Source organism: Plecotus auritus (genome assembly GCF_963455305.1).
Source record: "Plecotus auritus genome assembly, chromosome: 10".
Lineage (NCBI taxonomy): Eukaryota > Metazoa > Chordata > Mammalia > Chiroptera > Vespertilionidae > Plecotus > Plecotus auritus.
The window spans coordinates 48,040,817-48,066,622 of record NC_137785.1 but is presented as its reverse complement, the minus strand read 5'-3'; the positions used below and the strand labels follow the sequence as shown (position 1 = coordinate 48,066,622).

Below are 25,806 nucleotides of genomic sequence, written 5' to 3'. Positions count from 1 at the left end.
ACTGCCTAGCTTGGCTCGGAGCCCAGATGGTGGCAGCCTGCTTCCACAGCAGGGAAACCGAGGCTGGCCCAGAAGACATGGCTGAAGCGGTCCCATGGCTAGGATTCAGGCCTCCCTGTTCCCCTTTTGAAACTGGCCCTGATTCCTTCCTCTAACCAACCCAACCCAACAGTGGCCGCCCCAGGAACTGTTTCAGGCGGTCACAGATTGGGGGGTGGGGGAGAAGAGGTGCTGAAAGTCTCTAGAGGTCATGGAATCTGAGGAGGGGACCAGCAAGTGGGGGTATGAGTGGGAAGCAATGGGACTGCCTTTGCGAGCGGTTCCCGTAGAGCCGCCCTGTTCCCGCCGATCCCGAGCGCTCTCGCCACCCTGACGTCCTCCAGGGTCCCGCCTACCCGCAAGCTGGTGGACTCCGCGGGCCACCAGCTGCCCCGTTAGCCCAGAGGGCGGAGCCAACAGTGGGCGCCTTCAGGGGTGCCCGAGCTGCGGGAGCGCAGTGGGTGGGGCCCAACGGGCCGGGGGAGGAGCGGGGCTGCAGGGCGGCGGGGTGCTGGGAGAGGCGGGCGCCGGCCGCGGCGACAGCGGCAGCTGCGGTGCGACCAGGCCAGGCAGCGAAGAGAGCGCGAGGTCCGCGTAGCCCAGCTCAGCCATGTGAGTGTCCCCGCCGTTTCCGGGAGCCGTGGTCCGGGTGGGGGGCTGGAGCGGCGGGTTCGATGCCCCCCCATCCCCTCAATCCCCAGCCAGCGCCGCCCCGTAGGTCCCGGATCTGTTGCCCTGGCTGCGGCCCTGTTCCACATCACTCCATACCCGGGCCCCGGGCCGCGCGGTGTCGTTCCTCCCCTCCCCCTGGGCTCGGAGGACGCAGCTTCGCCCCACAAAAGCCGTCGCCTGCGGCCCTACCGCGCCCGGAGCTGCCTCCTTCCAACCCACAGCAAGTCCCAGGCGGCCGGTGCCCCAGGGCTCTGGAGTGGGCCAGGCCCGAGGGCGGGCCCTGGGCGCCAGCTTGGGACCTGGCATGGTCGCTTCCCGGGAGCCCCGCTGCCTTCGCCACTGGAGAGGCTGAGCTAGGAATGGGGAGGAGGCGAAAAGGGGTCTTAGTCGGCCTCCAAGATGAGCTCATCTTCCCAGCCCCACCGACTGACCTAAGCCGCTTTGGGGCCTGGCCCGAGGTGTCCAAGCCTGGCCTGGGCTTTCCGCCAAACCTGGTGCGGCTGAAGCTGGAGAGGATCGGCTCTGCGCGGTGGGAGAACAGACCCTGTCCCTGGAAATTGGAGGCTGGTGTGGGGTCTCTGCAAGCAGCCAGGCCTGAACACCCTGCAGAACTGGTTTGGGGAAGGGGCTGCTCACCAGGGATGAGTTCTCGGTCTCAGTACCCTCCTCTCCCCGGTGAGGCCTGAGTGCCACTTCTGGGATTGACCCTTTCAGGCCAGTTCTACTGGGTTGCTCCTAAAGGATGTTCAGGCTGGCTGGTGAGCACATTCTACGTGCAGTCTAACATAACAATAACGGTGCCCCAGGCACCGTCAGTGGGGCCTGGCCCTGGGTCTGTAGTGTTCAGCGCCCGCACAGTCTTCTTGGAGGGTTCTGACCATCTGGCAGATGCAGAAACAGGCCCAGAGAGGTTAAGTAGTATTCTCAAGGTCACACAGCTGGTTTGGAGAGGTGGGAATTAAAATTCTTGCCTCTGCACTTACTATCCACCTCTGTGGCAAGGAGGAGGACAGGCGGGGGAGGGAGGATGAGAACCAGAGAGTGAAATACAAAATACTCCAGCAAGACACTAGGAGGCTTGACTTAGCTCCCACTTCAACCCTCACCCTGGGTCCTGGGTCCTGTTGGGGCAACAGCCAGGGAGCTGGGAGCCTGAACTTGAGTGGGGGAGGGAGGAACACGCAGGGTGCCAGGATGGTTCCTCCGGGATGGAAAAGCTGGCGTGAAGGGTGCCGCTGAGTCAGGGCAACCCCTTGCTGCGGCTGGGACTCCACGCCCCTGGCCCCAGGAAGCCGCTAGACTTCCAGCATGAAGCCTGCCGGCTGGGGAATGTGACCAGCTGACTAGGGAGGGGGCCGGCAGGAAGTGAGGCCACCGGCTGCCTCCGCCTGGTTCCGGGGTGGGGGGTCCCAGGCCGTGCTGCGCCCCTCGCCCTCCCTGCTCCAGCATTTTGGCATGACGTCAGCAATCGGGTTTGGGGCATTGCCATGGAGACCGGGGCAGGCCCAGGAGGGATCCCATTCTCCCTTGCAGCCCCCCTCGCCCGGATTATTTTTAGCTTCTGTTTACCTCAATCGGGGCTGTCGTGGCTGGGCTGTGGGGCGGGGCTGGACTGGGACTTCCAAAGAGGCGATTGGCCTGGTTTGATTGGCTTGGCAAACCGCTGAGCTGGGCAGTGCAGGTGGTGGGACCTCCTGTCTCACACAAGTGCACAAGTTTGGGTGTGTAGAGGGCATTGGGGGTTGCAGGATCTGGAGTCATGAAGGTGGCCAGAGCTCCACTGCAGGCCCTGTCACCTTTGGGACCTGGGTTCTTTCCCATGTCCAGAGCAGACTTCAGGGCTGGTGTCAGTCCAGAGAATCCACTGGCTCTTGTCAGCCAACCCCCACCAGTTCAGGTGGACCGTCTCCCTTAGCTCAAGGGATTCAGTTCTTTCCTTCCCCGCAGCAGAGGGAGATGCTGCCTATCCACCTCCATGAAATGTTCACTCAGGTGGATATGCCAGTAGTCACTTGGGAAGAGTCTGGACCAACAGTAATACATCCTGGTCCCTGTGGGACTAGGGGGTTGGTGGCAGCAAAGCTCGAGTCAGAGAAAGAAAATCGATGGGACATTCAGCATGCTCTGAGTCCAGCCCACCCACTCAGTTCCAGAATTCCAGGGGACCCCCACCTTGCCCCATCCCAGGGAACAGAAACCTACTTGCTGATATGAGAAAGTGGGGAAGGGACAGGGAAACGTGTATGTGGGGTATGGGAGTTAGGGTAGGCCAGACTTGAAATCTACCCCTCCAATAGCTCAGGATCTGCTTGTTCCTGTGTCTGGGCAGCGCAGTTCACACAGCCTCCCCCCCCCCCCCCCCCATTCAGCTCCCTGCCTCCTTCATCGTCCTGGTACAGGCCCAGAGGGTACTGCAGTGAGCCAAACTGACAGGCCCCAATTTCCAGAGTTCACAGTCTGGTTGGAAGACAGACCCTAAAGGAGAACTGAAGACCTAGTTATGTGGCCTCAGGGTTCAGAGGGAGAAGTTATGAGATACCTAAAAGGGGAACCAACCCCAGGCAGACTTCCTGGAGGAAGAAGTCATAGAGTAAGACTTGAAAAAGGAGAGGGAAATGTTCAGGGTGAGAATAATTGGAAGAGGGTATAGGAGCAATGGGGGCTGCTGCTCAAATGCTGAAGAGCCTTGCAGGCATTGAGAGAGAATCTCAGTAGCTGGAACACAAAGACCATGGGGGGAGCAGGGGACTGTGCGGGAAGGAGTGATTGAAGGTACCTGAGGGAAGCGACAGTCTTATGGGTCATGTTAGAGAGTCTGGACTTTATCTTCGGAGCAGAAAGTTACCCATGGATGTTTCACAACAGTCAGAATAGAGGGACATTAAAGATTTAGAGTCCTGAGGTCCGGCCTCCTGAGTTTGAATCTTGGCCCTGCCATTTACCAGCTGTGTAATCTTGGGCAGGTTAATAATTGTTAATAACAACAATTAATATTTGTGTGTTTTCAGTGTGGTAGTGTGTCCACCCCAATTTCCCTACCTCACATACAATTCTGCCTTCCTCAAACACCCCTTATGGAGGAAAGTATATCATTTCATTCCCCCAATAGCCTGTGACATAGCTGTTGTTATTATTATTGTTACCCTCATTTAACGGATGGGTATCCAAAGACCAAAAAGGTGAAGGAATGTCTTGCCCACAGCCAGTTAGCCTCAGGTTTCTCATCTGTGAAATGGGACTAATAAGACATACCCCATGAGGTTGGTGCTAGAATTAAATGAAATGTTTGTCAATTAAGCACAGTGTAGTGTCTGGAAAGCTCTAGATAAAACACAAGTTTTTGGCATTGTCAGGTGACTGGAATTTTAAGGAGAGCAATATTGCTATTGAACAAAGAATAGATCAACCTGGCCCGTGTGACTAAGTAGAGTGCTGGCCTGTGCACCCAAGGGTCATAGGTTTGATTCCCAGTCAAGGGCATGTACATTGGTTGTAAGTTCACTCCCTGCCCCCGGTTGGGGCACTTGCAGTAGGCAACCAGTTGATGTGAGACACACACATCGATGTTTCTCTCCCTCCCTCCTGTCTACTCTCCCTGAAAAGCAATGGGAAAAAGACCGTCAGGTGAGGATTAACAAAAAAAGGAATGGATCATTACGAGTAAGAGTGGAGATGGGGAGTTCATTAAGAAGCTGCAGTAGGGTTCTAAGTGAGAGTTGGTGTAGCTTGGACCTGAATTCTACCTGTTGTGATAGAGGAGAGGGGGCAGGATCCAGAGATGGCAGAAGTAGGTGGCTTGGTGGATGTGGAGGGTAACAGAAACTGAGGCATCCAGGATGACTCCTAGTTTCTGTCTCATGGAACTGGGTAAATAGACAGTGGAGGAAAGTGGTGAATTCAGTTTGGGAACTACCAAGTCAGCACATCCCTAATAGCCCACTCTGCATTGTCACTCAGCTTCTGGGAGACAACAGGCAGGCAGTTGGATATACAGGCCTGAGGCTCAGAAGAGCAGTTTGGGTAAAGAAGAGATAAGGAAGCTGGCAACATTTAGATGGCATTGAACTGTGGGAGGTGTACACAGCCCAAGGGTGGGAAGAATGAGCCCCACTTGGGGATGGGGAGAAAGACAGATCCTCTGTGGGAAAATAAGATGTGCAGCCAGAGAGACCGGTGGTAAACCAGGGGCATGTTGCCTCTTGAAATTCAAGGGAAGGAAGGGCTTATGGGAGAGGAGGAGAGCCACAGAGTGAAAAGCTTTGCAGAGATCAAGCAGAATAAGGACTAAACATTGGACACTGGATTCCGCAGCAGGGAGGCACTGGTGACCTCATCCAGACCAGTCAAAGGAGTGATGGGTACAGAAGGCGGTCCAGGATGGGAAGAGGAGTGGGTGGTGTGGAGAGGAAATGGAAGTACACATCTCTTCCATAAACTTGGCTCTGAGAGGGGGTGAAGGGTGAGGTTGCTAGAAAAAAAATAGGTCCACAGAGGGTCTCACTTTTTGTAGTTATTTATTTAAAGTCAACTTGATATTGAAATATAATATGCATACAGAACGGGCACATTCAGTGGTACAGCTCGATACATTTTCACAAGGGAACACAACTACATAGGATTAGGAAATAGAACCCAGATTAGGAAATTGAACATCAGCACCTCCCTGGAAGCCCCGTGTCCCCTTCCAGTCACTATCCTCAAGGGTAACTACTATTCTGATTTCATGAGTTTGGCCCATTTCTGAACTTCGCATCAGAGGAATCATACATATATCCTCTCTTGTGGTCTTGCTTCTTTCACTCAGCATCACATCATGTCTGTAAGATTCATCCATATTATTGCATGTAGTTGTATGTTTATTCTTTTTGTTGTAGAGCATTACATTATCAACTGATGGCCATTTGGGTAGTTGCCAGGGTTGTTTTCATTTTTTATGTGGGAGTGACTTGCATTTGTTTGAGGCCTGTGGAGAAAGTCTGAAACACTCCTCTTCTATGAGAAGGGACAGAGATGACTAGGATTTCTCCAGCGGGAAATGAGAGCCCGGCCGAGGTTGAGAATTGCTCTGTAGTTCCAGCCCAGCTGCTGGGCCAACGCCTCTGGCAGCTCCTGCCAGCCTGTGTGCAGGTGCAGAGAACTCAGGGAGTCAGGTTGTCCAGCGTTGGTTTCTGCCAGGTAGGAGAAAAGCACAGAGTGCTGGGGGTATTAGCAGCAGGCGAGTCACGGCTGTGGATTCAGGCTGGAAGAAGGGTGTGCAGGGAAGGTAGGGAAGAAAAGATAGGAGGGAGCTGGCAGAGAGAAAGAAAGCAGAGGCGGATTGTGAGCTCTGTGCAGGGTGGTGTCTGTGCAATTCCGGCTGTTTCTCCAGTTACTGGCACGTGCAGGAGTCATATGGGTCCTCTTCCCTGGGTGGGGGGCGGTGCCCAGGGTTGTCATTCAGTGAATAGTTGAATAAATCAGCTGAGAGCCCAAGAGGTCTCAGGTAGAAGCAGGTGAGGTGGGGGTGACAGAGAGTCAGTGTGGTTGTGATTTAGGAAAGGGGCATTCCGGAGCCAGGTGATAAGGCTGGGGTGTTCCCATGGCTGGGGAGCGGGTAGCCGAAGGATGCAGAGAGGCCAATGTTGGACAGGTAGCTCACTGAATGCATATTTGCCAATGTAGGGTGCATAGCAGCCATTTTTCAAGAAGGGAACAGGGGATAACATTTCTCAAACTGGGGTCCTTGGACATCTGGCATCTGAATCTATAGGGGGCTGGTGGGCTTATTGGAAATGTAGATGCCTGGGTCCACCCTAGCTTCTTGGGGAGAAAGGAAGCCCCGTGCAACAGAACTAAGCATCAAGGAGCAGGAGCGTTTGAGATGTAAGAGCACCTGCCCCTCTGAGGATATGGGATGCCCAGAGGACCCTAGGCATGGTGGCCTCTATCCTGGTTGGAAGTGGACAAGGGGTTTTCTTTTATTATTATTATTATTTTAATTGATTTTAGAGAGAAAGTGAGAGGGGGAGAGAGAGAGAGAGAGAGAGAGAGAGAGAGAGAAGTGGGAGAGAATCATTGATTGGCTGCCTCCTGCATGATCAGCGATTGAGCCTGCAACCTGGGCATATGCCCTGACTGGGAATTGAACTGTGACCTCCTGGTTCACAGATCAATGCTCAACCACTGAGCTACCACCTTCAGGCAACAAGGGGTTTTCAAAGAAGAGTTACTGGGCCAGGAAAGGGCTCACACTAAGGGGATTTGGCCCATGGGAACTGGAGGCCAGGAGAATGGGGCTCCGCCTTAGGAAGCAGCTTCTGTTAGAGAGGACGCCCTGGCTGGACAGTGGGTTCTCTTGCTTGGGACCTGGGGCGGTGGGGAGGGAGAGTGCCCAGATTGAGCACCCCCTCTGTGGGTGATGGGTGGGGGTCGGGGTGCATGGGGCTGTACCCAGTTCTTTCTCTGCTTCCTTCTTGGGGCAGTGACACAGAATATCCCACACTTTTAGCCCCTTTCCCTTCTCAGCCTCTCTGACCCCTCATGTTCAGCGCCTGACTGTATGCCCATTGGCACAGCCCCTCCACTCAGCTGCCACTCTCTAGCCTTCACACTCAGAACCCCAAATCTCAGCCTTCTGTGTGTTCAGCCCTTTTTCAACACGCCTCAACAGCCACTCTGTGAGCCCCCTATGCCAAACTGCGCCCAATCCACCCGGCACTCAGTGTCCTCATTCTATTTATCCCTCCATATTCACGGCTTAATTCCCTTTACCCACACTCCTGATCCCACCCGTGAAGATCCCCGCCAGTCCCCTCTCGGAGGGGAACCCCCAGTCACCCCTCCCAGAGGCGGGGCAGGCCGAGGCCCGGGTGCCCCCCTGGTCCGCCCGTCCCGCCCCATCCCGGCGGGCTGAGTCAGGCGGCAGGAACTGGGCGGGGGGCGGCGCCGAGAAGAGCTGAAGCCCGAGCCAGTCACTGGGAGCGAGCGCGGAGCCCAGCCTGGCGGGCACCGAGTGGCCCTGGTCCGGCGGGGACACGGGGCGTGGGGACAAGCGCGGGACCTGGGGGGCTGTCCCGGACCTACCATGAACACCAAGAAGAAAGGTAGGACCGGGCCTGGGGCTGCGAAGGCTCAGGGGCTAGCTCCACGGGGTGCGGGCCGGATTCTGGGGGCTAGGGGTGCGTGTTTCTCCGGACAGGGGTGGGGGTCCATGGAAGATCTCTTCCCTCTAAGGGCGCGGTCGAAAGCGTCTGTGACTCAGTTTCCAGGTCTGAGTCGCAGGAAAGTGAAGGGGGCGGGGCACTTCTCGGCACTGCCCCCCACTCTGGGAATCCCCCGGCTTTGGGCGCCGGGAGGGCTCTGGCGTCTGGGCGCCTGGGAACCGATGGGGGCTGGAAGGGAGCAGCTTACCCGGAGCGGGCGGGTCGCAGGAGCCAAACCCGCGCCGGCCGGGCCTGTCGGGTAGCTCCGCTGGGCTCAAAGCGTGCACCCCGCCCCGCCAGGTGACCTCCAGCGGCCTAACAGGGTGCGGGCGCGGAGCTCCTGGTCCACTTTGGGGGGAGATCAGGGGCAGGGCTGCGGAGTCTGCCCCGCCCTCGGGTAAACAGGCGCTTCCGCACATTCTTCGCGCGCCCCGCCCCTTTCCTGCCCCTTCCCAGCCGGAGGAGGGTCCCCGCGCGACCCCCCTTCCTGCCCCCTGCGGCGGGCGGAGCCTGCACCTCTGCAGGAAGTGGGGGCCGAGCCGAGGCCACGCAGAGTCCAAGGCCGAGACGCCCGAGGCAGCCCTGTCATTAGCGTAGTGGCCGGCGGGGTTGTCGGACTCCCGTCGTCAGGCCGGGTCCGCAGGACTGGGATACGGAGGACGGGCCGCGGAGTGGGGGTTCAAGGGCCCGATTGGCGCTGGACACTCGCCCTCGCCACCCCCAGGGAGCCCCGCGCGGACTCATTCCATGATGTCCCTGTCGGTGCGGCCGCAGCGCCGCCTGCTCAGCGCCCGGGTCAATAGAAGCCAGTCCTTCGCAGGCGTCCTCGGCAGCCACGAGCGGGGGCCCAGGTACGCAGTAGAGGGGGGTTTGCTGGGGGTCAAGAGAGTTAGACTGGGTTGGAGCTGAGTGTGCAGTGAGGGTTTGGGGGATTCCTTCTTGACCCTTTCTGAGTGCAGCCTCTTCTTCAGGAGCTTCCCGGCCTTCAGTCCCCCGGGGCCCCCACGGAAGGCCCCAGCGCTCTCTCGAGTGTCCAGGATGTTTGCAGTGGCGCACCCAGCCCCCAAGGTCCCGCAGCCAGAGCGGCTGGACCTGGTGTACGCTGCGCTCAAGCGGGGCCTGACGTAAGCAACTCGCTCCCTAGCCCCCATCCTCTTTCTGCTAGTGGGAACCTTCCCCAGCCTCACACCCTCTCCCCACTGCCTATACCCTGGGCAGCTGGAGGCTATAGCGGTAAGCTAATTTTTGTTGTCACCCCTTTTCCCAGGGCCTATTTGGAAGTACACCAGCAGGAGCAGGAGAAACTCCAAGTGCAGATAAAGGAATCCAAGAGAAATTCCCGCCTGGTGAGTGAAGGGTTGACAAGGATGCCCTGGGGAGGGCCAACCTTGGGTGACATCAAGGCTGTTTTCTGGGATGACTTGGTCTAGGTGTGACTAGAAAAGGGGATATTAAGAAAGGTTGGGACCCTGACCGGTTTGGCTCAGTGGATAGAGGGTCAGCCTGCAGACTGAAGGTCCCAGGTTTGATTCTGGTCAAGGGCATGTACCTTGGTTGTGGGCACATCCCCAGTAGGGGGTGTGCAGGAGGCAGCTGATAGATGTTTCTTTCTCATCGATGTTTCTCCCTATCCCTCTCCTTTCCTCTCTGTAAAAAATCAATAAAATATATATATTTTTAAAAAGGTTGGGGGAGTTTCTATCCCCACATTCCCCAGACTGCACTTTCTGCCTGGGACCCAGTGCCTGCCCATGTGAGCTTCCAGTGGGGTGGGTGCACCCCCACAGTCATGAATAACAGGAGATTATATTGTAGTGGTATTGAGGGAGAGCCATGGTTCTTCCTAGGGAACAGCTCAGGGCATCCCAAAGGAGGAAACACTTCTGCTGGGTTTTGAAGGATGAATAGGAGTTCCCTGGTAGTGGGAACCACGCATGAGGAGGCACAGAGCTCTCTTCCTAGGGGATGCAGGGTTGCAGGAAAGGGAGTGGGCTAGGGGAGGGACCCCAGGGAAGAAATGGTGGGAAGGGTGCTGGAGGAGTCTTGGGGACCATATCTTTGTCACCAGTACCCAGCAAAGTTCAGGCATGTGGAAAGGTTGGTCAATCCCTGCTTTGACTAGAGTGGCTGTGAATTGTGGTGTGAGGGGGAAGAAGGCTGTAAAGGAGAGAAGCTAGCCCGCTAGCTCTAGCCAGTTTGGCTCAGTGAATAGAGCATTGGCCTGCGCCCTGAAGGGTCCCAGGTTTGATTCCAGTCAAGGGCACATGCCTGGGTTTGCGGTCCCGATCCCCAGTAGGGGCTGTGTAGGAGGCAGCCAATCAGTGATTCTTTCTCATCATTGATGTTTCTATCTCTCTCTCCCTCTCCCTCTTCTCGGAAATCAATAAAAATACATTTTTTTTAAAAAAGAGAGGAGCTTGGTGGGTCTGAGTAACAAGTGCTCTGCTGGAATACATACTATACCTTCTAAGTGCTCCCTCTCTTCCCCTGCAGGGCTTCCTGTATGACTTAGACAAGGTGAGTTTATAGAGAATGGTGTTGGAAGAGGTTGGATCATGGGGAGGATAAAGGGCTTTGGGCCTCAGGCTCTTCCTGACACACCTCTCCCCCAGCAAGTCAAGTCCATTGAACGCTTCATGCGACGGCTGGAGTTCCATGCCAGCAAGGTACATATGCAGCATGCATGAATACATGTGTGGGTTTCAGGGTTGGGTGTTTTAGGGAGATGGGGATGCTAGGCCCTGGGTGAGCAACTCCAGTAGTGAGTCTCAATCCCCCCACTGCCACTCCACTCACCTGCCCAGATCGATGAGCTATATGAGGCATACTGTGTCCAGCGGCGTCTCCGGGATGGTGCCTACAACATGGTCCGTGCCTACACCACCGGGTCCCCAGGGAGCCGTGAGGCCCGGGACAGCTTGGCCGAGGCCACTCGTGGGCATCGAGAGTACACAGAGGTGAGGGATGGGTGCCCAGGAGGCAGAGGCTCAGGGTATTGGAGAGTGGACTGATTGTTGACCCTCTCCTGTCCCTGCCTGTCCCTCCCAGAGCATGTGTCTGCTAGAGAGTGAGCTGGAGGCACAGCTGGGAGAGTTCCATCTCCGGATGAAAGGTACTGAGTGGTGGGGGCAGACCGGTAGTAGGGAGAGGGAAGTGTGTGCCTGAGACCCCTCCCTCAACATGGCTCTTCTTTTCCTCCACTCCCAGGACTGGCTGGCTTCGCCAGGCTGTGTGTGGGTGATCAGTATGAGGTATGAGGATGTGCAGGGAAGGGCTGGGATGGCAAGGGTCACAACACCAAGGGCTGCCTCATCCTGCTTGTTCCCTTAGATCTGTATGAAATACGGGCGTCAGCGCTGGAAACTACGGGGCCGCATTGAGGGTAGTGGAAAGCAGGTGTGGGACAGTGAGGAAACGGTCTTTCTTCCTCTGCTCACGGAATTCCTGTCCATCAAGGTTAATGTCTCTGCCCAGGACCACAGAACACATGATCCTGTAACTCCAGGACCCTGTGAACCCCTTTTGACCTGTACAACCCTGTGACCCACCCCTCCTGGCTCCATGGCCCTGTGACTATGTGATGCCATGATCTTCTGACCCTGTGCCTATTTGACCCCGCCAAGTCCCCATGAGGCTGTGATCCCCATGACCTCAATGACTTTACAAAGTTAGACCTCTCTGATCCCCATGCTCACAGGGTGTTTCAGGCTTCCATGGCCCTATTACCCAGAGAACTCCAATCCCTGCAACCTCCGCATGACCCCATGACCCTGTGACCATTGCAAAACCTCTATGCAAATTCAGACGTTTGATCTCCCATGATTTCATGACCCCTACACTCTTGTGACCCCATGATGCATTCTTGGCTATAGGTGACAGAGCTGAAGGGCCTGGCCAACCACGTGGTTGTAGGCAGCGTCTCCTGCGAGACCAAGGACTTGTTTGCCGCCCTGCCCCAGGTTGTGGCTGTGGACATCAATGACCTCGGCACCATCAAACTCAGCCTGGAAGTCACATGGAGGTTGGTGGGGTTGAGGAGCTTGGGGACAGGGCCAGGAGACAATGGCATCTGCTAACTGCGTCTTTCCTCCCCAGCCCCTTCGACAAAGATGACCAGCCCTCAGCTGCTTCTACTGTCAACAAGGCCTCCACAGTCACCAAGCGCTTCTCCACCTATAGCCAGAGCCCACCAGACACACCCTCGCTTCGGGAACAGGCCTTCTATGTGAGTCACAACCCGGGCTCAGGCCCCCCCCCCCCCCAGGGGTCTGAAAATGGTCCTGAAATGCCCTTTCCTCTCTCCCAGAATATGCTGAGGCGGCAGGAGGAGCTGGAGAACGGGACAGCATGGTCCCTGTCATCCGAATCTTCGGACGATTCATCCAGTCCGCAGCTCTCGGGCACTGCCCGCCACTCCTCAGCCCCAAAGCCCCTGGTGCAGCAGCCTGAGCCTCTGCCCATCCAAGTTGCCTTCCGTAGGCCTCAGATCCCCACCTCTGGGCCAACGGATGAAGAGGGAGGCATGGCCCCAGTCCTGGCCAATGGGCATGCCCCCTACAGCCGGACTCTCAGCCACATCAGTGAGGCCAGTGTGGATGCTGCCTTGGCTGAAGCTTCAGTAGAGGCTGAGGGCCTAGAAAGCCAGGGATCTAACCTGCCTGCACACCCAAATCCCACCCATAGGGAGCATCCTGGTCCTGTCCCTCTTGCCCTGGACCCTGACCATTCTGCCACAAGCCCCACTCTCGGTGCAACAGGCCCTGCTCACACATCTACAGACCCTGTCCCATCTGTATATCTAAACTCTCTTCACAAGGCTACAGACTCTGGCTCTCCTGAATTGCCAGGTCCCGCCCACACTACTTCAAGCTCTACCTGTAGTGCCATAAGCCCTACCAGCAGTGCTCCAAGCGTCACTCACACTGTCACAGGCTCTACCCACAAGCCAAAGCCCTCTACTCTCACTGCTACAGGCCCTACCCCCCTTGCCATGGGCCCAGGCCAGACCACCACCACAAGTCCCACCCACAAGTCAATGCTTTCTACCCTCACTATGGCAGGTCATAGCCCCAACACTACAAGCCCAGTCCAGACCACAAGCCCCAGCCACACTGTCACAAACATGACAAATATTGTCACAAGCCCCACCGTCAAGCCCATACTCTTCACCCCCGCTACTACAGGCCCTACGCCAAGTGCCCAGAGCGCAGCCCAGCCTACCACAATGCCCACCCATACCACTACAAGCCCTACCCACACCACCACAAGCCCCACCCACACCACCACAAGCTCCACACATACCACTACAAGCCCCACCCACACCACCACAAGCTCCACCCATACCACTACAAGCCCTACCCACACCACAAGCTCCACCCACACCATTGAAAGCCCCACCCACACGACCACAAGCCCTACTCACAAAGCCAGTATGTCAACTCTCTCTACTGTAAGTCCAACCACCGATGCTAAGGACTCAGTCCAGACTACCAGAAGCCCCACCCACACTGTCACAAGCCCCACCCTTGTAACTGTAAGCCCTTCCACTTCTCTAGACCTTGCCACGCTCCCCAGCCCCACTGCACACACGGACCTCAACCCACTGTCCCATAGCCATCCAGCTTCCACTCCCTGCACTCAGGCAGATCCCACAGCCCCAAGCACCTCCTACCCAAGCTCTGCCTGCTCCAGTTGGGAACCCCTTAGAAGCCCTTCCCCAGACCCTCCAGAGCCCATCCTTCAGAACCCAAGCTCCCCTCCCTCACCTTTAACCCTTGGGCCCCAGCATTCAGACTTTAGCCTGGCCACAACTGCCCAGGCCCCAGTTCCAGGAGCAACAGGAGGAGCTGGAGACAGGAGGCTAGAGGAGGCACTGGGGGCCCTAATGGCTGCCCTGGATGACTATCGTGGCCAGTTCCCAGAGCTGCAGGGCCTGGAGCAGGAGGTGATCCGGCTGGAGAGTCTGCTCATGGTAAGGAGGGCCGGGCTGGGCTGTGGCAGCACAGGAAGGGCAACCAGGCAGTGGCAACAGCTCTGACTCCCTTCACAACCCCAGCAGAGGCAAGGCCTGACTCGCAGCCGAGCCTCCAGTCTTAGCATCACTGTGGAGCATGCCCTGGAGAGCTTCAGCTTCCTCAATGAGGATGAAGATGAAGACAATGATGGTCCTGGAGACAGGTGACGGGGGCTAAGTGAGATGGGGTTAGGTGAGGGTGAATAAGTGAGGCGAGTGCCAGGTGAAGGAGTAAGGCAAGAAAGGAGAAAGGTGAGGTGGGGCCAGGTGGAGCATATGAGTAGTGCAGCAAGACTGGAAGTGTACAGGAGGGGTGGACTTGCTTGTGGGTGCATCTGTGTTTATCCCTCCCATGTACTCCTCATGTGTCCTTGATGCCCTGTTTCTAACCCCATCTATCCCTAGTGCTTCTGACCACCCTCCTCCTCGCCCCTGCAATGTCTGCTTCCCTCGCCAGTCTCTATCCACTCGTGAGCCCTTTCAGGTGCTCCCCATGGCTGTCCTGGAGAGCCTGGCCCCTCAGCTCTCTGTGACCAAGTGGCCTTTGAAAATTCCAAGTTGAGGGTCATACCCAGCTCCTCCTCCGTCTGCTGCTGCCCAGGTCACAGCCCTGTGCCCTGAGCCCCTTGGGCCACAACCCCTTGCATTTCACATTGCATAGACCATTTCACTTGCAACCCCACAGTCCTAGCTGGATGTGGCACAGGGCAGATGGACTCTGAAGACCACTGCTACCAACTGCTGGTCCCAGCCCCTTCCTCCTTCTGGAAGTTCTCCATGAACTTACCCATTGTCTGTTGTCTGTGCATTGTCTGTTGTCTGTGCTTATGTTCTTCCCTTCTGGGATGGGGGGTGGGGACTTAATAAAAATACACTGGTGACCAGATGGTGATGTGTACTCCTAAGGTGGTTGCCACAATTTTTCTCTCAGGCCCCCAAGCACCCTGGAGCCTAAGGCTGAAGACAGCCTCAACTCACCCAGTGCCCGCCCCCTCAGCACGGAGTGTCCAGCTCTGGACACTGCCTTGGTCCAGCACCTGTACTACTGCAGCCGCCTCCTGCTGGTGAGGCTAGTGGTATTCTCCCCACCCTCCTTTTACCTTAGAGAGCTCTCCACACCTGCTCTGAGTTCCATTCCCCAATACCCCAGGTCCCTGGCATCTCGCTCTTACTGAACACCTCCCACACTCTGGCTCCCTCTAATCTCTCCTAATGCATGCTGGGACTTGTGGTCCCTGGGCTTCACTCTCCCCGAGTTCTACCTTGAGATCTGAGCTTCTTGGCCACCCCTATTCTCCAGAAACTGGGCACATTTGGGCCCCTACGCTGTCAGGAGGCATGGGCCCTGGAACGACTGCTGCGGGAGGCCCGAGTGCTCGAGGTGGTATGCGAGCTTAGCAGGCGATGGGAAGTCCCTACTACTTCTGCCCAGGAAGGTAAAGGCCCTGTGGGCTCTGGCTTAGTGTCTGCCCTGAAGCTCCTTCCTTGTTCTCCCCCACCTACACTTGTCTGCCTACTCTGTTGCTGACGGTCTCTTGCACCTCCTCACAGTGGTGCAGTTCTCAGCCTCTCGGCCTGGCTTCCTGACCTTCTGGGACCAGTGCACAGAGGGACTTAGCCCCTTCATCTGCCCTGTGAAGCAGGTGCTCCTCACCTTCTGCAACCAGTATGGTGCCCGTCTGTCCCTGCGCCAGCCAGGCTTAGCTGAGGCTGGTGAGTAAGCTGCCTACCTGCCCCCTCTGCCCTCCCTTCTCAGATCCCCAGTGATGGGACCGCAGGGAAAGCCAGGTCAGCTCACACAGACGTGCTGAGCTGAGCATTGAGAAGAAATAGCAAAGGCTTGTGCCTTGGTGCAAGAGGACCCAGATGGGTAGGGTTTGGGCCAGGGGTCTCTGGATCTGAGCCTGGGGTGGGAGCACTCTTTCCTCTAAGGGCGAGGGTCCATCCAAACCCTGAGGTCTTTGGCACTGCTTCCCACAGTGTGTATCAAGTTTCTGGAGGATATGCTGGGGCAGAAGCTGCCGAGGAGGCCCCAGCCAGGCCCTGGAGAGCAGCTCACTGTCTTCCAGTTCTGGAGTTATGTGGAAACCTTGGAAAGCCCCTCTATGGAGGCCTATGTGACCGAGACCGCTGAGGAAGGTGAGGCAGTAGCCCTGATCACAAAGTGGCCAATGCTATGTGTGGGCCTTGAGGTATGGATGAGGACATGAATGTACAGAAGACCCCACCCCAGGAAGCTCCTTGTCCTGCTACATTGTTCCAAGGTCCTTCTTTCAGTGTTACTGGTGCAGAATCTGAACTCAGATGATCAGGCTGTTGTACTCAAGGCCCTGAGGTTGGCACCTGAGGGGAGGCTACGAAGGGACGGGCTTCGGGCCCTCAGCTCCCTGCTCGTCCATGGCAACAACAAGGTCATGGCTGCTGTCAGCACCCAGCTCCGGAGCCTGTCACTGGGCCCTGCCTTCCGGGAAAGGGTGAGAATGGGGCAGGGCTCCCTTGAAGGCAAAGGCTGGGGTCCCAGGCTCCCAGTGTCTGGCTAAGTGCCCTCCTACCCTTACCCAGGCCCTACTGTGCTTCCTGAACCAACTCGAGGATGAGGACGTGCAGACGAGAGTGGCTGGCTGCCTGGCCTTAGGCTGCATCAAGGTGATCCCTGCCAACCAACCCCTTTATCTCCCCTCAGGGCTCCCCCAGCCCTGGGCCCTGGGCTTTTCCATCTGCTCCAATGGGCCCACCTCAGTGCTCCCTCCTCTGGTAGGCTCCTGAGGGCATTGAGCCCCTGGTGTACCTGTGCCAAACGGACACAGAAATCGTGAGGGAAGCTGCTCGGCAGAGCCTGCAACAGTGTGGTGAGGCTGGGGGATGGGAGATATAGGTCAAGTAGAGTTCTGGGATATTTTGGCTGATGTGGGTAGGGGTAAGATGGGGTCAAGGGTGGGAGGAGCAAGGCTAGGGCTACTCCTGACTCCATCCTTACTCATTGCAGGGGAAGAGGGACAGTCTGCCCACCGACGGCTAGAAGAGTCGCTGGACGCCCTGCCCCGCATCTTCGGGCCTGGCAGCATGGCCAGCACAGCCTTCTAAACTCCCCACCCACTGGCTCTCAGTGCCACATCCCCCCACTTTCAGGGTTCACCAGGTGGCAGGGAGGGTGAGGGCTGGTTCCAGACACCCCTCCCCCACATATTCCTATCAATGAAAATCTAATATATTCTTCAGTTGCCCTTGGGGTTGGTAGAGTCAGTGCCTGTAGTTAAGTGCCTCCCAGCCTCAGCTCAGCACACTTGCCACAGATCAGTGCCCCAGTGCCCCGGGCCTGGCCATCCTGCCTCTGTCCCATCACCTCCCCTGGTTTTGTATTTTATTTACAGAGTTTTACAGAAAATAAAAAAGCAAAATGCCTTTCCTACACGGCCTGGCCTAGTGTACTCCTGATCTCCTGGTTCCAGCACTCTGTGGCTGTGGCCTTCCTCACATACCCACACTCCAACTGTGACAATGACATGTGCTTTTGCCTTGGAAATCTGGGTGGAAGAGAGCCCAGGTGCTGGAAGTGGGCTTGGAGAAGAGGGCAGAGAAAAAGGGTGGTGGCGTGTTGCTGTGGAGGATCAGCCTGCTGGCTGGGCGTGCTCTGGGCCTGGAAGCTAGGGGCCCAGGCTGGAGCCAAACCATGGAGTTGGCCTAGAGAAGGCCCAAAGAGTGCCAGTCCTGGGAATGGCTCCCCAGCAGCTAGCACCCTGCTGCCAGGAGGCAAAGAGGAAGAAGCAGAGAAAAAGGCGCGGTGGTGGCTGGAGTTCCTGGCCACCAGGGGGCAGCAGAACCCTGTCTGAGAATGCCAGGCTTCTAGATTTCCCCTCAGCCCTGGCAGCTTCCTACAGAGGGGACTGAGCACTAAGAGCTCCTTGAGGGCTGGGTAGTAAGGGAGAGGAGATCCTTGCAGAGGGGAAGAGCTAGAGCCTGCGCAGCAGGAGACCAGGAAGGCTGCCCAGTGACCCTAAATAACAAGTCCCTCCTCTGCCCAAGCCACCTCCTCTCTGTAATAACAAACCTGACTGAACCCCGTGGCCCTCCACAGCCAGCTGACCTGTTTTGCTTTGGGAAGCAGGGTTCCAGGGAGGGTTCATCTTCTCCCCAGAGGTGCCGTGCTGCCTTTTAAGTGTGTTAGCCCCAGAAGGCAAAGAGCTCTATGGGAGGAACTTGAGGGTGGGGTGGGATTTCAGGATGGCAGGCCTGTTCTAAGGAGGGCCTGAGGGAGGCCCACACCCAAGGCTGGAGAAACTGGCCCTCCACCCTTCCCTTCTCCAGAGCTTTCATTATCCAGGGGCAAGGGAGTCGGTGCACAGGCAGGGCCTTCCCCAATCCTGGAGTCCACTGTGACACACTGGGGAGGGTGCACCTGCACTTAGGCAGAGCTAATGAGGTGCCAACAGTCTTTCCTTGGGGTGGGGGTGGGGGTGACCCAGATCCCCAGGGAGCCCTGCCCCACAGTGTTTTGGAGCTGTGTATAAGAGGTTTGGCTGGCCCTTAACCACCTGCTGGGGAAGCCACACTGAGCAGAAGAAGAAAAAAAAAAAAAAGAAACGGCAACAGGAAGGAGCACAGGAAACACCTGTGTGTGGATGCAGGTGGCTCACTCCAGTCCGGTGGGGTTGCGGGCAGGCAGACAGCCCTCAGCACTTTGGCACAGCTCTGTGCTCCCTCTGTAACTGTGAAGGGCGTCATGGGAGGGATGGTGTGCAGTTCAGCTTTTTGGGTTGGTGGGCTGGGATGGCAGAGGGTGGAGAAGGCAAACAAGTGATAGAGACCAAGCCAGCACCCAAAGCCGGCCACAGCTTGGGCCTGCTTCAAGGTCCCCTGCAGGAGGGTTGCAGTCCAAGAACCAACCCTGGGGCCCCACTGGTAGAGCAGGACTGTCCACTTGCATCCAAAGCATAGCCTGTGTGGTGGGGAAAGAGGAAGTAAACACTGGCTGACTGGGTTCTGGGAAAAGTGCAGATGGGTGACTGGGCTGGCAGGAGTGCACACAGCTCAATCCACAGGAGAGGACAAGAAATGTAGGGTGGAAAAATCATCGCAGTTGAGGGTCATCTGGAACTGTCACAGTGGCCCTATATCACTACTTGCCAATGCTAGAAATGAAAAGGGCTCCTAAGTTTCTATCCCCTATATGGAGAGTCCTCAGGCCACAGCCTAGTATTCAACCCTAGCCAAGGGTCAGGGCAGGTACTGTGAGCATAGCCAGGTACAGGTGAAGGACTGTCAAAGCCAAGACAAAAAAGAGCCTTAATTCTTTGCCCCACTAAGCCTACCTAGCTTAGAGCAGTGTGGATCAACAGCTCAATCCCTCTCCATCAGCAACTTGAAGTCAGACTGGATGGCCTCCTACATCCAGGCCCATGCCCAGGTCTGCAAGATAGTAGAGGGCAGGGAGAGTCCTTGTCCACCCTCCTGTACAGCATCCCCTCCCTCAACACACACAGCTTCACAAGTGCCTCCCACAGGTCTTCCCACAGGGCAAAGCTGCTGCTCCCAGCACTCCTCACTCCCCACCCTGCTGTCATATAGGTTCAGGGAGGCATTCATTCCTACTGCCCCACACTCCTTAAAGTCAGGAGCCTTCTGCCAGCTGATGGGAGGTTGATGATACCATCCGGAGTCAAAGGCAGCTCGGTAGGGAAAGCCTGTGCCCGCCTGTCCTGTGTAGCCTGTGCAAGCCTCTGCGGGGTGAACAGAAGGAAGTGGGCCTCCCAGGCCTCTGACACCCTAAGAAGTGCCCCATCAATCAAGTCCATCAAGGCCACAGCCATGCCTTGGCTATCACCATTGGACTCTTCCTGGGAGGAAACTGATAAGAGTGCACTGTAGAAAAAAGGGGCCAGGCTGAGGTAGACCAGGATCTGATTTATTGTGTTGGTGGTCACTGGAGGCTCCCCCCCGCCCCCCGCCGCCACTGTCCTCTTTTCCTCTTGTCCTCTTCCAACCTTACCTTTCCTCCTGTCTCCCACTCTTCTTCCTCATGTATTCAAAGCTGCAGAGAACCAAAAAAAGAAGAAAAAAAGGCATGTTTGTGAAGGCAAAGCAGATGGGAAGAGGACTGCTGCTTAGTCTCACCCACAGAGCGGGGGTGCCTTTCTTGTGTGTTTCTATGCCTGCTATGTGGGTACAATTTGCTGAACCCTTGGCATAAGACATGTTCCCTCCTTTCCTTCCATGTCTTCTGCCCCCTGACAGCCTTGAAGTATCCGGTTCAGGCCATACACCTACCATGGGCAGAAGGCTTGACTTCTAGACCTGGGTCTTTTGGGCTTGGGTAATACAGGAGGGTGACCTTGGGAAGCACTCCAGGGCTTATAAAACTGCTAAGGAAGAACAATCTATCAGTAGGAAAATAGGGCTGTCAGCGGTCTACAAGAAAGGGGCCTCTTGTTTCAGAAGACTGTACTGGGGTGATGGCCATGGTTTAAGTTTGATGTCAACAGTTAAGTGTCACTTGTCTCTGAATACACCCAGGACATATGGAACCTCAATAAATGCTGACTTAGAGCAGCTGAATAAGCAGATGAATTGCTATAGCTAACACCTACGTTTCTGGTTATTTCCTCTGAGTCTCCTTAAAACCTCCTCCTCCACCTCCTCCTGAAGCATCATTATACAAACATCACTCCACAGGATTCCATTCTAGGCCCTTTTCTCCTTGCTCTTGAAACACACTCCCTGAACCACCTAATCCATTCCCCTGCCTTCCATCTCTAAGCTGAGGCCAGTGATTTACATGGCACTTTCCTCCCCTGCAGACCCCCATATCTCCAAGTGCTGACCGACGAGACACTCCTTTTGAACAGCATGCTCCAAATCACTCAACATCTCAAAATCTGTTTCTCCTCCACGGCTCTTGGGGTTACCAACTACCCAGGTATCCAGGCAACACAACTGAGCCTCATCCTTGACTTTTTCTTCTGTCCCCTCATCCCAGTCACTGGAATCCTCTAAATTAAATGCCCTAAGTATTACTAAATTCTATCCACTTCTCTTTCTCCTCATTGACACCACTCAGATCCAGGACACGTTAGCCTCTCATGTAGACACTAAAACTGCCCCCCTCTAGCCCGGATGGCGTGGCTCCGTGGTTGAGCGTCGACCTATGAACCAGGAAGTCAGGGTTCGATTCCCGTTCAGGGCATAGGCCCGGGTTGTTGGCTCAATCCCCAGTGTGGGGGCATGCAGGAGACAGGCAATCAATGATTCCATCTCATCATTGATGTTTCTCCGCCCCCCCCCCCCCCCCCCCCGCTTCCCTTCCTCTCTGAAATCAATAAAATTGCCCCCTCACAGGCTTCCTGCCCCTGGTCTTGCCCCTCTTCCACCCATTCTCCATAGTGCAGTCAGAGTGATTCTAAAACATAAATCCACCACTACAGGCTCTCTGTTAGGGAACATTCCAACACCCTCAACCTGGCTCACAAAGCCCTTTGAGTCTATTCCCCTCTCCAGCCTCACTTCTGCCACCTAACTTCTCGCTCTGCACTGAAGACTCAGGGCAGGGCTTGCTTGCCCCATCATGGTACACTCTTCCTGCCCCTCATCTTGCCTTGCTAATAAGCCTGTTCACCTGAAAGACTTCAACCTAGACATCACAGATTTCTCCAGGAAGCTGCCCCTCCCTGTGCTCTTGTCACAGGCGCCTGCACTTCCCTAGTAGAGTACTAATTCCACCCCACTGCAATTGCTCATTTACTTTGTATTTGCCAATGTACAGGGTGGGGCAAAAGTAGGTTGACAGCTGTGAGCACGTGAAACAGTTTATCCTTGTATTATTATTTATTAATTGTTGTATTACAAACAATTGTAAAACTGCTTTCCCCCCATTCTGTATATATCCATAAGTATTTGCTGACTCTTCTACTAGATAACAGGCACCACCCAAGTTCCTTATGGAGGTTGGTCCAAGTTTTTTGTTTTACTTGTTTTTAAACAGCTTTATTAAGATTTAGTCCACATACCATGCAATTCACCCATTTAAAGCTTTTACAGAATTGAGCAATCATCACCACAATCGATTTTAGAGCATTTTCATCAACCCCCAAAAGAAACTGCACCCCTTAGCTATAATTCCTTGGGCCTTCACATCCCCCTAGCCCAGGGGTGGGCAAACTTTTTGACTCGAGGGCCACAATGGGTTCTTAAACTGGACCGGAGGGCTGGAACAAAAGCATTTATATTAGTTTGTGTGAACTAATATAAATTCAGAGTAAAGGAGCGGAGGGGAGAGCAAGAGAACCGGATAGAACAGCCGGATCTGGCCTGCGGGCCGTAGTTTGCCCACGGCTGCCCTAGTCCCATCCCCAACCTGAAGCAACCACTAATCTACACCTCTACAGATTCGCCTATTCTGGATATTCTTTTTTTTTTTTTTTTTAATATAGTTTTTTTTTTTTTTAAATATATTTTATTGATTTTTTTACAGAGAGGAAGGGAGAGGGATAGAGAGCTAGAAACATCGATCAGCTGCCTCCTGCACACCTCCCACTGGGGATGTGCCCGCAACCAAGGTACATGCCCTTGACCGGAATCGAACCCGGGACCCTTCAGTCCGCAGGCCGATGCTCCATCCACTGAGCCAAACCGGTTTCGGCTTTTTTAAATATAGTTTTATTGATTTCAGAGAGGAAGTGAAAGGGAGAGAGAAATAGAAACATCAATGATGAGAGAGAATCATTGATCAGCTGCCTCCTGCACACCCTACAATGGGATCAAGCCCCAAACGCGGGCATGTGCCCTTGACTGGAATCCAACCTGGGACCCTTCAGTCCACAGGCTAACACTCTATCCACTGAGCCAAACCGGCTAGGGCTATTCTGGATATTCTTATAAATGAAATTAAGGTTAGGTCTTTCCAACTTACCCAGTTCTAAGATTCACCTGAGAACTGCCCTGGAGATTCAAATTCAGAGGTCTGGGGTGGGGTCAGGGAATCTGCATTTTTAACACATGTTCCAGGCAATTCTCTATTTAATTAGGTTGCATCTGTCTTTACTATCTCCAGCAACCAAGGTCAAATACAGATAGGTGATCAAGATTAGCTTTTGATGAATACCTCTAACACTTGTATCTAGCTCTTGGCTCCCTATATCCAGGCTCCCTAAGTGATGTCTTGGTCTTGTCTCAAACACAACCTCAAAACATTTCAAGTATGTTCAATGCACAATAAGCCTGGACACTCAAAACATTCCCCATAGTTCTCCATAAAACACAGGTCTTTAGAATGTGCTGTTACCATCCGGATCCCAATTAAAGAATGGGATAAGGGGACAATATAGAGGGAGAGCTGTGAGACTGGTGGAGGAAGTAAGCAAATTGAATTCATAGGAGCCACAGGGGGCAGTTAGAAAGGAAGCTAAAGAGGTAATCAGGGGCTTAGTCACCAAGGCCTTCTGGAGTAGCTGAGGAGTTTGAAATTTACCCCCAGGGCACTGGGGAGCAATCCTAGGGCTTGAAGCAGGGGAATTTTGAGATCACATCTCTGCTTTCGAAAGGTCACTCAGGCAGTCATGTGGAGGCAAGAAGCTGTGATGACTCTGAAGCTGTGGTCAGAAGTGATAGGGACGTGGGCCAGGATAGAGGCAGTGGGGATGGAGTGGTTAGAGCTTGAAGAGATGTTTTGAAGGCAGAATAGACAGGATTTGGTGATTGATAGGATGTAGCAGATGAAAGAATGAAGCCCAGGTTTCTGGCCTGGGTGATGGATGGATGGTAGTATCTTTTATTGAAAATGGGGAGCCCCAGAGAACCAGGTTGGGAGGAGAGTGATAAGGCCCATAAGGGTGGTGTAGGAGCCGTCCAGCAGGAAGTATCCAGATAGAAGCAAGAAGAGAAGGCTGTAAGCTAGAGGCAGAAGCTTGAAAGTCATCTGTTTTACCGTGAAGTCTCATATGACTACTGTACAGTGACCAATTTTTGATCCTCCCACTCCTGTAGTCCATATCTTTTACTTGCCTCTCCATCCTTAATTTTAACATACTAATGCTCATGAGGTTTAGTGTGGCCTCCCCAGACTAATATAAGGCACTTGAAGACTAAGGACATTACCTATCTCTACTATTATCTTGCCTCAAGCATAGACCTGGGTGTCAGTTTTTTCAGGACATACTTATAGATTGTCATCACTCCAAATACCTCTGCTATCTGCCTTCCAAGTGCCTGAAATTTCCATCATTAAAGACCATCCTTTGGGTTAAGACAGTAGTATCCAACTTGTTTTAGGGGTAGAAAGCTTTTTTCTCCCTGAATAAATCACATAAAATTTGGAGAAGTAGGGGAAGATGGGTGAGCAGAGGCCCAGAGCCTGTCTGCTAGACCTCCCTTCCCTTCCTCTTCCAAAGCGGCCCCTGAACTGAAGAATCATCTCCAGAGGATGGCTAGAAATGTATCTGACAGAGTGAAGACCTCTGAGCAGCCAGGTGGGTCCAGAAGTTTGGAGTATTCATTCTGGTTTTGCCAACAAGTTATTGGATGACTCTGAGCAAGTATTCATTTATTGAGTTTGGGACAAAACTGTCTGGCTCTTCAAATAATGTTGTGAGCATCAATTAAAAGGGCAGGCATGAAAAGGTGTTTTGCAAAATAAGATAAAGAATGATCAAGGCATGTCTGAAAAATGTAGATAAAAGCACACACAAAAGTAACCTTCTTCCCACCCTAACCGGTTTTGCTCAGTGGATAGAGCGTCGGCACATCCCCAGTAGGGGGTATGCAGGAGGCAGCTGATCGATATTTCTCTCTCATCAATGTTTCTAACTCTCTCTCCTTCTCCCTTTCCCTCTGTAAAAAATCAATAAAATATATTAAAATAAAAAAGTAACCTACTTCCCAAATGTGGAATATAGGTCTAGGTAAAGTTCTTTAAATTTTAGAAAGCAGTTATTTGAGCTGAGAGGTAAAAAATAAATATGGCTTTTACAGGGGTCTGAAGAAAGCAGACATCAGTAAGGAAAAATTCCTGTGGTCTGGGTAGGAGATGATGTAGAAGGGCAGGTCTTTAAAGTGGTTGGCCTTGCCCTAGCCATTTTGCTCAGTGGTTAGAGCGCTGACTGAAGGGCCACTGGTTCGATTCCAGTCAAAGGCACATACCTCAGTTGCAGGCTTGATCCCTGGCCCCAGTCTGGGTACTGAGGGAGGCAACCAATCAATGTGTCTCTCTCACATTGATATTTCTCTCTCTGTGTCTCTCCCCCTCCCTCCACTCAAAATCAATGGAAAAATATCCTCAGTGAGGATTAACAACAAAAATAATAGTAATAAAATGGTTGGCCTTAACAGTTGATATTGAAAGCTTTCCAAATGTCTCATAAGGTTTAGCACCAATACTCTACAGCCTCGTCAAATGCTGTGGGATGACTTGCTGTCCCCCTAATACTCTTGCGCCCTTTTATGCCCTTGATTATGACTTCACCTTATATGCTTGTTAACATCCAGCTGAAATGAGATATTCCTGATGAATGAGTTGCTCCTTTATCTATGAGTCCATTTTTCCCCATTATAACTATTGCATTAAATTTTTTTGTTGCTTTCTAATCATTTAAACTTTGAATTCAAGGGCAGAAAATACATCTTGGGTCATCTTTTTTTTTTTTTTTAATATATTTTATTGATATTTCACAGAGAGGAAGGGAGAGGGATAGAGAGCTAGAAACATCGATGAGAGAGAAACATCGATCAGCTGCCTCCTGCACACCCCCTACTGGGGATGTGCCCGCAACCAAGGTACATGCCCTTGACCGGAATCGAACCCGGGACCCTTCAGTCTGCAGGCCGACGCTCTATCCACTGAGCCAAACCGGTTTCGGCTTGGGTCATCTTTATATCCCCAGGGCCTAAAACAGGGAGTAGAACACAGTAGGTGCT

At 54.1% G+C, this 25,806-nt stretch overlaps 1 protein-coding gene across 4 annotated transcripts; it reads left to right on the top strand.

The window, feature by feature from the left end:
* The first annotated feature begins 525 nt into the window (after positions 1-525).
* RIPOR1 (RHO family interacting cell polarization regulator 1) lies at positions 526-18,456 on the top strand. Of its 4 annotated transcripts, none has more exons than XM_080645607.1 (22): positions 526-651; positions 8,617-8,743; positions 8,864-9,016; positions 9,160-9,238; positions 10,386-10,409; positions 10,505-10,558; positions 10,697-10,849; positions 10,941-11,004; positions 11,100-11,143; positions 11,223-11,348; positions 11,765-11,913; positions 11,988-12,117; positions 12,199-13,863; positions 13,951-14,069; positions 14,837-14,969; positions 15,206-15,341; positions 15,457-15,618; positions 15,886-16,044; positions 16,183-16,379; positions 16,468-16,551; positions 16,664-16,754; positions 16,892-18,456. In XM_080645607.1, exons 2-22 carry the CDS (start codon positions 8,640-8,642, stop codon positions 16,987-16,989), a joined length of 3,924 nt encoding a protein of 1,307 aa, XP_080501733.1. In that variant the 5' UTR covers positions 526-651; positions 8,617-8,639; the 3' UTR covers positions 16,990-18,456. The 4 variants fall into 4 exon arrangements, with proteins under 4 accessions (XP_080501733.1, XP_080501732.1, XP_080501734.1 ...); XM_080645606.1 differs by having other exon boundaries at positions 13,948-14,069; XM_080645608.1 differs by lacking the exon at positions 8,617-8,743 and having other exon boundaries at positions 551-651; positions 13,948-14,069.
* The last annotated feature ends 7,350 nt before the right edge of the window (positions 18,457-25,806 follow it).